This window comes from Bos javanicus, chromosome 5, assembly GCF_032452875.1.
Source record: "Bos javanicus breed banteng chromosome 5, ARS-OSU_banteng_1.0, whole genome shotgun sequence".
Lineage (NCBI taxonomy): Eukaryota > Metazoa > Chordata > Mammalia > Artiodactyla > Bovidae > Bos > Bos javanicus.
The window spans coordinates 42757271-42771344 of NC_083872.1; the positions used below are offsets into that span (position 1 = coordinate 42757271).

The 14074-nt window shown below is 37.3% G+C and overlaps 1 protein-coding gene across 4 annotated transcripts in view; it reads left to right on the forward strand.

Annotated features, from left to right (window-relative positions):
- Positions 1–14074, forward strand: part of CPNE8 (copine 8) — a 276946-nt gene that overhangs the window by 85641 nt on the left and 177231 nt on the right. For 3 of the 4 annotated variants that reach the window (XM_061416467.1, XM_061416469.1, XM_061416468.1), the window contains exon 5: positions 9499–9538. In XM_061416467.1, coding sequence (XP_061272451.1) covers positions 9499–9538 — 40 coding nt within the window. Of the gene's footprint in view, positions 1–3312; positions 3939–9498; positions 9539–14074 lie in introns of those variants that run through there. The other variant, XM_061416470.1, reaches the window with a different exon arrangement.

Below are 14074 nucleotides of genomic sequence, written 5' to 3' on the forward strand. Positions count from 1 at the left end.
CAGGGGACTCTACTCACTCATTTTTTCCACAGTGTCTCATTTTGCCCTCCTTTTATTGGTTTCTTAAGTTCATGTCATTTGACATTCATAATTGTGGCTATTATAGAATTGTATGAGTAGAATGAAAAGAAGGAAAATGTTGGTCTCAAAAGGATGATAGCAATCAAATGCAAGTCAGTAGACTAGAGAGCAAAATTTAAGAGCTGGGCAGGTCATTCTGGAAAGAAGTAGGTAAAGAATGATTTACCTGAACACAGATGGTGATCAGGTAAAGGCTCATCTCTACTGAACTTGAGATGAAGGAAGCTAATGTATTTTAAAGAGTTTCCAGTAAGAAAATAAATTTCACTGAATTCAGTGTTGGTTAGTCATTTAAATGTTATGCCTGTTTTGCTAAATATCATTTCAAGAGTTACTTTCACAAATTAATGACTCAAATGAGAATATATTAGGTTTAGGAAGCACCAGATACTTGTACCATGTTTGACAGGCTTACCTAGGTATCCTTAGCATGGACAAGGAAGTCTTAAAGATAGGAAGGAAGTTAGGGCATTGATAGAACTTAATATACATCTCTAGTATTTTGTCATAAATCAGTAATATTGTTTAACTTGACTGTACAAGATTCAGGGAATTAAAGAAAACAAAACTTCAACACACTCACTGATGGAAATATAGAAGAGAAGAATGATTGGATGGATTAATATGTTTGTTACTAATATCTTCCAGTTATTTTTAAGCTACAATAACTATAGAAACTCATGTAGTTTGAGGGTTAGTATGTAAATTCTATAAGTACCAGACAAAAAGATGTGGTGTGTGATAGTAATACTACTGTTATTGTTTACAGTTTGTAGTAGAATCATTAATATATGTAAATAGATTTAACCAACCCAATAAATTTATGAGGCAGAGTTATCCCATTGTTATAAAAGAGAATACCAAGGCCTGGATAGGGGTTTAACTTGACATGCTCAAGGGTCTGAGCTTTCCAATATAGAGTCAAATTTTGCATAAAAATAGTTAATTTTTTAAAATCTTCTTTGTAAATTGGCAGAATCAACCATCTTTCTTATTTACTTTTGGTTGTCCTGGGTCTTTTTTGCTACATGAGGGTTTTCGCTAGCTGTGGTGAGTGGGGACTACTCCTTGTTGTGGTGTGTGGTCTTCTTATTGCGGTGGCTTCTCTTCCTGTAGAACTCTAGGCATGTGAACTTGGGAGTTGTGGGCATGCAGGCCCTAGAGCATAGGCTCAGTAATTTTTGTGCACGGGCACAGTTGCTCCATGGCATGTGGGATCTTCTCGGATCAGGAGTCAAATTCAATTTCTCTGCATTGGCAGGTGGATTCTTAACCATTGGACCACCAGTAAAGCCCATGCCTGAAATAGTTTATAATTTAATGGTACAAAACCTGAATTTCTAAAACTTTATGGAGAGTAAATAATGCCTGAACTATGTAATTTTAATTTTCCTCTTGGTTATCTAAAACAAATGAAAGTATTATGGTTGAAGGGTTCTACTTTACTCTGAATATAACAACAGAATATATTTACTCTAACTATGCAAAAGTAGGAATATGTAGGAAAGTAGTATGTTTGATTAGAATGGACAATATTGTATTATTTTATCATAGTGTAACAAGAATAAAGAAAGTACCAAAGCAGTATACATGATTGATATATTTTAACTTCTTCAACTTTTTTCTTTTTTCCAAAAATAATATAGTATTTTTTGTAGAAATTGTATGATGTTTGAAATGTGAGAGCATGTTGTAAAATGTAATTAAGCATCAGTAAATAAGCATCTGTAAATAAGCAACGGATGTAAATAAGCATCAGTTAGAGGAGGACATAGCAACCCACTCCAGTATACTTGCCAGGATAATCCCATGTACAGAGAAGCCTGGTGGGTTACAGTCCATGGAGTTACAAAGAGTTGGACACAACTGAATGACTGGGCATTTCAAGCGTCATATAAACTTTTGAAGGTAATTGGTTAATTTCAGAAGTTTGAGTCAAGTAATATTATCTTCCTCCTTGGAAGAAAAGTTATGACCAACCTAGATAGCATATTGAAAAGCAGAGACATTACTTTGCCAACAAAGGTCCGTCTAGTCAAGGCTATGGTTTTTCCAGTGGTCATGTATGGACTGTGAAGAAAGCTGAGCGCTGAAGAATTGATGCTTTTGAACTGTGGTGTTGGAGAAGACTCTTGAGAGTCCCTTGGACTGCAAGGAGATCCAGCCAGTCCATTCTGAAGGAGATCAGCCCTGGGATTTCTTTGGAGGAATGATGCTGAGGCTGAAACTCCAGTACTTTGGCCACCTCATGCGAAGAGTTGACTCATTGGAAAAGACCCTGATGCTGGGAGGGATTGGGGGCAGGAGGAGAAGGGGACGACAGAGGATGAGATGGCTGGATGGCATCACTGACTCGATGGACGTGAGTCTGAGTGAACTCCAGGAGTTGGTGATGGACAGGGAGGCCTGGCGTGCTGCAATTCATGGGGTCACAAAGAATCGGACACAACTGAGCGATTGAACTGAACTGAACTGTATATTATTTGAATTTTATATGATCTCTAAAACATTCAGAAAATTAAGACCTGATAAAGGGATGCCTAGATAAGATTATCAAGAAAAGTAACAAATATATTTTCTTAGTTTATGCACTATTTTTGATATCACTTTAACTTGGAAGGAAAGTTATGACCAACCTAGACAGCATATTAAAAAGCAGAGACATTACTTTGTCAACAAAAGTCCATCTAGTCAAGGCTATGGTTTTTCCAGTAGTCGTGTACGGATGTAAGAGTTGGACTATAAAGAAAACTGAATGCAGAAGAATTGATGCTTTTGAACTATGGTGTTGGAGAAGACTCTTGACAGTCCCTTGGACTGCAAGGAGATCCAACCAGTCCATCCTAAAGGAGATCAGTCCTGGGTGTTCATTGGAAGGACTGATGTTGAAGCTGAAATTCCAATACTTCAGCTGATGTACTCCGAGAGTTGGTGATGGACAGGGAGGCCTGGCGTGCTGCGGTTCATGGAGTCGCAAAGAGTTGGACACGACTGAGTGACCAAACTGAACTGAACTAACAATTTCTTCTAATTATCCATTTATATAAGTATACAGCCTGTGAGAGCAGGCTTTCTTTCTTTTTCTAACACTGATTTTTCTACCATATCTATCTAAATAAATGTGAAAAGTAGTGTAATCTTTCTCTAGTTATGAGTACCTATTTATCCATTGTTCCTAACTGATTAGTTTTTACATTTTGTCTTAGCAGTGTGTTGCTTCTAGGAAAAAATATTCATTGCTGAAAATGTGGAAAATTAGAAAAGGATAAAGTGGTTAATGAAGTTACCTGTAATCCCAACCTGGGGCTTCCCTGGTGGCTCAGTGGTAAAGAATCCACCTGCCAATGCAGGAGACAGGGGGTCGATCCCTGGGTTGGGAAGATGCCCTGGAGATGGAAATGGCAACCTACTCCCAGTATTCATGGACAGAGGACCCTGGTAGGCTACAATCCATGGTGTCACAAAGAGTCGGACATAACTTAGCAACTAAACAGCAACAACAATCTCTACCTACCTCACTCAGAGCACTAATGGAAATACCCTGACATACTTACAGTAGCATGGCCTTTTGAAGGAGCAACAGTGTTGAATAATACAATAGTCTAAATTGGACAACATAGATGTAATTGGTTTTCAGAATTGTTTTTTATTTATTAACCTTTATGTTAATTTTACAAATTTCTATTATTTTTTTATTGAAAAGAAGCTTTTCAATTGCACATTATGGAAGGTTTGAAAATGGCTTTCAGAAGATTTTTTTAGTTAACTTTTAATGCTGATGGAAAATTGCTATTAGAGAGAGAGAGAGAGAGAAAATGAATGAATATATATTTCTGGCAGCACTGGCCCAAATTCCAGTAAGTTCTGATTAGTCCAAAATTATTATTATGGTGATTTGGTTGAGATATTTTAAGGTTAGTTTGTCAGCTATGAGTTGTAAAATTCTCCTGCCTGTTTGATTTGATGTATCATTCAAGAGACATGGTTTCTGTTATTATGCTGTTTTATCACAGTGCTATGCTTTATCACAGATAAAGTCATAACTTTAGCATTCATTTATTTTGTTATAATTGTTACATGTATAATAGTATCGATACTTTATAATTCTCCTTGTTGTCATAATTGAAAACTTTATTATTGGTAGAACAGTTGTCATTGAGAAAGAAGTGGGTAGCTATTTCAGTATGTAGTATTTTCTGAAGAATATGAGAAATCATATATAACTACTTATGCTCTAATTTTTCCATTTGGGTACACCAACAAGGGAGTTACAGGTCTAAATTTGACTTAGGTGAAAAGTGAAAGTGAAGTCATGAAGTTGTGTCCAACTCTTTGCGACCCCATGGACTGTAGCCCACCAGGCTCCTCCATCCATGGGATTTTCCAGGCAAGAATACTGGAGTGGGTTGCCATTTCTTTCTCCAAGGGATCTTCCCAACCCAGGGATTGAACCGGGTCTCCCACATTGTAGGCAAATTCTTTACCATGTGAGCCACAGTAGATGATTTCCCTCCTTTGTAAATGAATGGTGATAATTATGGAATTATCAAAATTCAGTTGAAGCTGAAACTCCAATACTTTGGCCACCTGATGCAAAGAGCTGACTCATTTGAAAAGACCCTGATGCTGGGAAAGATTGAGGGAAAGAGGAGAAGGGGACAACAGAGGATGAGATGGTTGGATGGCATTACTGACTTGATGGACATGGGTTTGGGTGGACTCCGGGAGTTGGTGATGGACAGGGAGGCCTGGAGTGCTGCAGTTCATGGGGTCGCAAAGAGTCGGACATAACTGAGTGACTGAACTGAACTGATAATTATGGAATGCATATTGTTATTGCAATCTATTTTTGAAGATTCTCAACACTTTGAGGGAAAATATGTTCCTTTATTTCTTCCAATAATTGTCCCAACACTGCCAATTTCAGTTTCTCCAATTGGTTAAGTGTCGTCTTAACAATGCCAAGGTCTAACTGCATGACTTTTTAGTCACTTTATATTAGAACTATCTCATTTGTTAATAGTTATGTAGTATTTATTTTAAAACTTTAATCGCACACTTAATCCAAAACTCTTTGCTTTCTCTCCCTTCAGTTGGAGATATTGTCATAGCTACTTACAAGAGAGAAGGAGGTTGGGATAGCAGAAAGGTAGGGGAGTTGGGAAGCAGATAAGTGTGTCTTTCTCCTGTGTTCTGAAAAACCTAGGCCTTAGAGTGTACTGGCCTCAGGGGATACATATCAAGCACTCTGTCCTCATTGTGGAGGAGGAACTAAAAAGTTGTGCATCAGTGCTAAATCAAATCTCAGAGGTATAGTTTTGGATGAAGTAGAAAAAAAAAAATAGCTTTATTGCTTTGCCTGGCAAAGGTGGACACAGCAGACTCCTGCTCTTGAAAACTTGTGTCCTATCTTGGGAAGATGTGATGAGGAATTTTATAGCAATGGTTCAAGGGTGGTGTTGTTGATAAGACTAGGGTGTGTGAAGGACCTGTACTCTTCTAATCTGGTCTCAGGTCATCTCTTGATTTGCTTCTCTAGTTCCTTTAGTCTGGCCTTGGGTGGTATTCTCTGGGAAAAACATCTTCCATTTGTTTAAAATTTTACTTCTATAAAGAGCTTAATGATATTGTTAAGTGGAATCAGTACCCTGCTCCAAGGCTTCACTATTGTTTCTTGGCTGCTCCTCCTCTGTCTTTGCATCCCTTCACTTCCATGATTAGCAACTGTGAAATCTGCAATTTTGGAACTCAGGAAAGGTCATGGAGGTGAGAGTCTGTTCCTTACCAACAAGAAATAGGAGACATGGAAGGCTTCCATACCCAGGAGCCTGACAGGTCCTGCTTGATTTCAGAAAGACGTCATTCTTTGTACGTCAGCTTTCAGAAGGCACTTCCCAGCATTGTCAGCTAACATTCTCTTCCACTGGCAGCCAAGGATGGACCTATTGTTGTTGTTCAATTGCTAAGTCGTGTCCAACTCTTTGCAACTCCATAACAGAGGGCTAGATGCTATCCTCCCCTTCACACAATCATCCTAGATTTTGGAGCTCCCCTTCACCTTGCTTTGGGGAATGGAAAGAACCTCCTCCTGCCCCTTCAGAGATAGTGAATAGCCTGTCACTTCATGAGTAAGCTTTGTAGAGAAGGGTTTGACCCTAATGAGAGTGACTTACTGGCAGCTCTGAGCTAAGCATGAGGAGGAACTTAGTTCCTCCTCTTGTTTTCAGCTTTGGGCCTTAGTTGGAATTTCAGAAATACAAGAAAAATTCCAGTCAACATCTGTTACCCTCTATTAGAAAACATAATCATTAGGAGTCACCCAAATCAGTTACTGCCAGTTCAGTATTTTACTAAGATTTCAACAGCAGAATGAAGTGGTTTACAAAATTCCTGTTAGTAAATTTAGGCACAAGTGTACAATCCTGGGGATAAACTACTGAACTTTTGCTTTGCAATATTTTCTTATTTAAGGGAATTATGGCATTCATAAACATAGATACACACCCACACTCACACTCCCCAGCCCCATGCACACAGATATATTTTTACCATTTAGGATGTAGTGTTTATGTTCTGACTTATGAGAATTAAAGCCAGTGATATTTTTAGAAAGTTAGAAGGAAAATTCCCATAAAAGAAAAATCATGGTAATTTTGAAAGCATTGTAATACAACATATTACAATGGGAATTACCTATTTTTGAGATAATAGCATTACAAAGCTTTGTTAAAGACAATTAAGGAGGATTGTATTTGAAGATACTTAAATTCTTTGTGATGAAAACACAAACACTTCATTTTTGCTTATTGAATTGAACTGAATATACCATGTTCATTTCTGTTCAGTTCAGTCGCTCAGATTTCCCCTCCTTCAGATTTCCTTTTCCCTTTAGGTTCACCACAGAGCACTGAATAGAGTTCCCTGTGCTATGCAGTATGTTCTCATTCAGTCCAGTTGCTCAGGTGTGTCCAACTCTTTAAGACCCCATGGACTGCAGCACGACAGGCCTCCCTGTCCATCACCAACCCTCGAGTTTATTCAAACTCATGTCCATTGAGTAGGTGAGGCCATCCAACCATCTCTTCTCCTCCTGCCCTCAATCTTTCCCAGCATCAGGGTCTTTTCCAATGAGTCAGTTCTTCGCATCATGTGGCCAACGTATTGGAGTTTCATCTTCAACATCCGTCCTTCCAATGAATATTAAGTACTGATTTCCTTTAGGATGGACTGATTGGATTTCCTTGCAGTCCAAGGGACTCTCAAGAGTCTTCTCCAACACCACAGTTCAAAAGCATTAATTCTTCAGTGCTCACATCCATACGTCATGGATGTGGAAAAACCATAGCCTTGACTAGACAGTTTTTGTTGGCAAAGTAATGTCTCTGCTTTTTAATATGCTGTCTAGGTTGGTCATAAGTTTTCTTCCAAGGAGTAAGCATCTTTTAATTTCATGGCTGCAGTCACCATGTGCAGTGATTTTGAAGCCCCCCAAAATGAAGTCTCTCACTGTTTCCACTGTTTCCCCATCTATTTGCCATGAAGTGATGGGATCAGACGCTGTGATCTTAGTTTTCTGAATGTTGAGCTTTAAGCCAACTTCTTCACTCTCCTCTTTCACTTTCATCAAGAGACTTTTTAGTTCCTCTTCACTTTCTGCCATAAGGATGTTGTCATCTGCATGTTTGAGGTTATTGATATTTCTCCTGGCAATCTTGATTCCAGCTTGTGCTTCTTCCAACCCAGCGTTTCTCATGACATCATACTCTGCATATAAGTTAAATTAGCAGGGTGACAGTATACAACCTTGCTGTACTCCTTTTCCTATTAGGAACCAGTCTGTTGTTCCATATCCAGTTTTAACTGTTGCTTCTTGACCTGCATGCAGATTTCTCAAGAGGCAGATCAGGTGGTCTGGTATTCCCATCTCTTTCAGAATTTTCCACAGTTTGTGGTGATCCACACAGTCAAAGGGTTGGGCATAGTCAATAAAACAGAAATAGATGTTTTTATGGAACTCTCTTGCTTTTTCAATGATCCAATGGAATTTGGCGATTTGATCTCTGGTCCCTCTGCCTTTTCTAAAACCAGCTTCAACATCTGAGAGTTTACAGTTCACGTATTTTTGAAGCTGTCTTAGAGAATATACTATGCTATTTCTCTCCAATCCACACTAAACCCTTTATAGAAAACATTTTCCAGGGATGATACTTGAGAAGGGTCCAGGAGAGTTATACTTTACATATGATATTGCTACAGTTGCTAATTTTAATCTTACCCTCAAAAATTGTCTTGAATAAGAATTTTTTTTTTACTAATATTGTAGGCCTTTAGTAGATGTTGGCAATTTGCTGATTCAGAACTCTAGTTTACAACTGTTGAGAGTGATCAAACTGCCCTGATATGAAGGAAAGTAATGTGTAACTCTATTTGTAATTCTTCTGAGACTGTCATTTGCATCGCACAAATTTAAAGCCAGTTTGTGGCAAACATTCTTTACTAGGGAGTAAGAGTACCTGTGCCAAGAATCAGTATACACAGTGAACTCTGTTTCTATGCTTTTTTTTGACTGAGATGCTTTTCTTCCTCTGGGAAAACATTCTTGTTATGTGAGATGGAAGATTTTAATGAGCCATTAAAAAAGAAAAAGTTATTTTTTTGTAGGTAGCTATGCACAGTAATGTGAAAAGAATATGATTTGGGAGAAAGATTGGAGCCAGTACAAATATTTTCCTATTCAAGAATTCAGCAAATTGAGGTTGATTTAAATGTTAGCAACCTTTCTGCTTTAAAAAAAAAAAAATTAAAACGAGGGACTAAGTGATAGTGAGTGATATTTTCCCAGGATATCTTCAAAAAATAATTTGCTTCCAGTACCAACTAATCAAAAATAGGAAAATAGTAGTCTTATATAAACACATTTTTCTTTCTATAAAATAAATGTTTTCCCTAAATCATATGATTGGAGAAAATTAATTTCTCATTACTTTTGCCAAATTCAAAACTAATAAGAGTATTTATGATATTAAATAAGAATTATTATATATACAAATGACAGCCTGTTATCAGCACTTTTTTAAAAGAGAAATTTCAGTTTTTAGGGAGGATTATGAATCTATTGATTCACAGAAAAGGGAAATTTTAAAATTTTCTTGTCAAGAAGAAGAGTTGATGACTGTGAAAGTATTAAAATTAAGACTTCTACTTAAGTGGTAGAAATAAAAGGACCCAGGGTTTATGAATTCTGCCTTTAGTATGTAGGCCAGAGTTTATGAGAAATTTCTAAATTTGCTGAATTTTTCTCTGTATCATATACTTTTGATTCATTTTTTTATATCACTTGTATTTTGGGGAAACACTAATGTTTTTCTCTAGCTTCACTTGTGGAAATAATTTAAAGTGTATATTTTAATTTTTTAGGTATGATGTTGATTCGAAGAGTCCCAACCTGTCCAAACATGTAAGTTCATACCTTTATATTTTTTAAGATGATTAAAAATTAAATTCGTGTATCATGATTTCACTGGTATTTATGTTAATTGAGTCATATTAAAGTTGTATACGGAGAAGGCAATGGCAACCCACTCCAGTACTCTTGTCTGGAAAATCCCATGGACGGAAGGGCCTGGTAGGCTGCAGTCCATAGGGTCGCTAGGAGTTGGACATGACTGAGCGACTTCACTTTCACTTTTCACTTTCATGTATTGGAGAAGGAAATGGCAACCCACTCCAGTGTCCTTGCCTGGAGAATCCCAGGGATGGGGGAGCCTGGCGGGCTGCTGTCTATGGGGTCACACAGAGTCGGACACGACTGAAGCGACTTAGCAGTAGCAGCAGCAAAGTTGTATGTCCACAACTTACCTAATAATTACATTGAAAATAAATAACATTTTATTTACATTTAATTTTTTAAATTAGACCATAGTTACTTTGCAATATTGTGATGGTTTTTGCCATACATCAACATGAGTAAGCATTAAGTATACATATATTCCCTCCTAATTCAACACCCCCTCCCACTTCTTTCCCCATTCCGCCCCTAAGGTCACAGAGGCTTTTGGTTCCCTGTCCCATGCAACAAACTCTCATTGGCTATCTGTTTTACATATGGTAACATATATATTTCAATGCTATTCTCATATACCATGCCACCCTCTCCTTCCCTCACTGTGTCCAAAACGTCTGTGTCTCCTTTGTGCTCTGCAAGTAAGATTTTCAGTACTGTCTTTCTAGATTCCTCATACATGTGTTAATATATGATATTTGTCTTTCTTTTTCTAACTTATTTTTCTCTGTATAATAGCCTCTAGATTCATTCACCTCATTAGAACTGACTTAAATGCATTCCTTTTTATAGCTGAGTAATATTCCATTGTGTACATGCCATAACTTCCTTATCCATTCATCTATTGCACATCTAGCTTGCTTCCAAGTCCTAGTTATTGTAAATAGTGCTGCAATGAACATTGGGGTGCATGTGCCTTTTTCACTTATGGTTTCCTCCAGAAATATGCTGAGCAGTGAGATTGCTAGGTCATATGGTAGTTTTATTCCTAGTTTTTTAATGAAATGTCTATTCTCTTCTACATAGTGGCCATATCAGTTTTTATTCCCACCAATAGTATAAGAGAGTTCCCTTTTCTCTACAACCTCTCCAGCATTTATTATTTGTAGACTTTTTGATGATGGCCATTCTGACCTGTGTGAGATGTTTCCTCATTATAGTTTTGATTTGTATTTCTCTAATAATAAGCAATATTTAGCATCTTTTCATGTGTTTATTAGCCATCTGCATGTCTCCTTTGGAGAAATGTCTGTTTATGTCTTCTGTCCACTTTTTGATTGGGTTGTTTGTTTTTCTGATATTGAGCTGCTGAACTGCTTTTTGTATTTTCTCCCACTCAAGGGTTGTCTTTTCACTTTATGTATAATTTAATTTGTTGTGCAAAAGCTCTTAGATTTAATTAGGTCCCATTTGTTTATGTTTGTATTTCCATTACTCTAGGAGGTGGATTATAAAAGATCTTGTTGTGATTTATGTCAGAGAGTGTTCTGCCTATGTTTTCCTCTAAGAGTTTTATAGTTTCTCATCTTCTGTTTGGGTCTTTAATGCATTTTGACTATATTTTTGTGTATAGTGTTACGAAGTGTTCTAATTTCATTCCTTTACAAGTAGCTGACCAGTTTTCCCAGCACTGCGTGTGGACAAGAGTATCTTTTCTCCATTATATACTTTTTGCCTCCTTTTTTAAAGATAAAGTGTGCATAAGTGCATGGGTTTATCTCTGGGCTTTCTATCCTGCTCTATTAGTCTATATTTCTATTTTTGTGCCAGTACTATACTGTCTTGAGGACTGTAGCTTTGTAGTATAGTCTTAAGTCAGAAAGGTTGATTCCTCCAGTTTCATTCTTCTTTCTCAAGATTGCTTTGGCTATTCAGTATCTTTTGTGTTTTCATACAAACTGTGAAATTATTTGTTCTAGTTTTGCAAAAAATACCTTTGGTAGTCTGATAGGGATTGCACTGTATCTAAGTTGGTACTATAGTTGTTTTCACTATGTTGATTCCTCTAGTCCAAGAACATGGTATATCTCTCCATCTGTTTGTGACATTCTGATTTCTTCCATCAGCATCTTACAGTTTTTTGCATACAGGTGTTTTGTCTATTTAAATAAATTTATAACTAAATATTTTATCTTTTTGTTGCTGCGGTGAATAGGATAGTTTTCTTAATTTCTCTTTCTGATTTTTCATTGTTAGTATGTAGGAATGCAAAAGGATTTCTGTATATTAATATTATATACTGCAAGTTTACTATATCCATTGATTAACTCTAGTATTTTTCTGGTGGCATCTTTAGGGTTTTCTTTGTAGATATTCATGTTTTCTGCAAACAAAGTTTTACTTCTTTTTCAATCTTGATTAATTTTATTTCTTTTTCTCCTATGATTGTTGTAGCTTGGACTTCCAAAACTATTTTGAATAATAGTGGTGAGAGTGGGCACCTTTGTCTTGTTCCTGATTTTAGAGGAAATGCTTTCAGTTTTTCACCATTGAGTATAATGTTTTCTGTGGGTTTGTTGTGTATGGCCTTTACTATGTTGAGTTGTTTCTTCTTTGCCTACTTTCTGAATTGTTTTTATCATAAATTATACTGAATTTTGTCAAAGTCTTTCTCTGCATTTGTTGAGATGATCATATGGTTTTATCTTTGAATCTGTTAGTATGGTGTATCACATTGACTGATTTGTGGATATTGAAGAATCTTTGTATCCCTGATATAATGCCCACTTAAGCAATGGCACCCCACTCCAGTACTCTTGCCTGGAAAATCCCATGGATGGAGGAGCCTGGTAGGCTGCAGTCCATGGGGTCGCTAAGAGTTGGACATGACTGAGCGACTTCACTTTCACTTTTCACTTTCATGCATTGGAGAAGGAAATGGCAACCCACTCCAGTGTTCTTGCCTGGAGAAACCCAGGGACAGGGAAGCCTGGTGGGTTGCTGTCTCTGGGGTCGCACGGAGTCGGACACAACTGAAGTGACTTAGTAGTAGTAGTAGTAATCATGATGTATGGTCTTTATAATGTGTTGTTGGATTCTGTTTGTTAGAATTTTGTTGAGAATTTTTGCACCTATGTTCATCAGTGATATTAGCCTGTAATTTTCTTATTTTGTGGATCTTTGTCTGGTTTTGGTATTATTATGATACCAGGGTATAGAATGAGTTCATGAATTTTCCTTCCTCTGTGATTTCCTGGAAGAGTTTGACTAGGACAGGTGTTAACTCTTCTCTAAGCTTTTGGTAGAATTTGCCTATGTAATCTGGAAAAGGAAATGGCAACCCACTCCAGTGTTCTTGCCTGGAGAATCCCAGGGACGGGGGAGCCTGGTGGGCTGCCATCTATGGGGTCGCACAGAGTCGGACACGACTGAAGTGGCTTAGCAGCAGCAGCAGCCTATGTAATCATCCACATGTGCGCCAAGTTGCTTCAGTCGTGTTCAATTCTGCAACCACGCGGACTGCAGCCTGCCAGGCTCCTCTGTCCATCGGATTCTCTAGGCTAGAATACTTGAGTGAGTTGCCATGCTGTTCTCCAGGTGATCTTCCTGACCCAGGGATTGAACCCGTGTCTCTTATATCTCTTACACTGGCAGGCAGATTCTTTACCACTAGTGCTGCCTGGGAAGCCCATGTAGCCATCTAGCCCTGGGCTTTGTTGGAAGATTTTTTTATTATAGTTTTGATTTCTACGCTTGTGATTGGTCTGTTCGTATTTTCCTTTTCTTCCTGGTTCAATTTTGAAAGATTATACATTTCTAAGAATTTGTCGATTTCTTCCAGGTTGTCCAATTTTATTGGCATATAGTTGTTCATGGTAGTCCCATGGGCCTTTGTATTTCTGTGTTGTTTGTTGTAACTTCTTTTTCATTTGTAATTTTATTGGTTTGTGTCTTCTTCCCTTTTTTCTTGATGAGTGTGGCTAACGGTTTTATAATTTTGTTTATCTTCTTAAAGAACCAACTTTTACTTTTACTGAGCTTTTCTAGAGTCTCCTTCATTTCTTTTGCATTTCTTTTGCTATGATCTTTATGATTTCTTTCCTTCTACTAACTTCAGGTTTTTGTTGTTGTTGTTGTTTGTTTTGGTTTGTTGTTTTTGTGTTTGTTTTGTTGGTGTTCTTCTTTTTCTAGTTGCTTTAGGTGTAGTATTACATATATTTGATGTCTCTTGCTTCTTGATGTAGAATTGTATTGCTTTAAACTTCCCTCCTAGCACTACTTTTCCTGTGTCCCATAGATTTTAAGTTGTCATGTCTTTGTTGTCATTTGTTTTTAGCCATATTTTCATTTCCTTTTTGATTCTTCAGTGATCTGATGGTTCTTTGTAAGTGTATTGTTTAGCCTCCATGTGCTTGTGTTTTTCATAGGTGTTTTTTTTTTTTCTATAATTGCTATCTAATCTTACAAAGCTGTGATCAGAAAAGATACTTG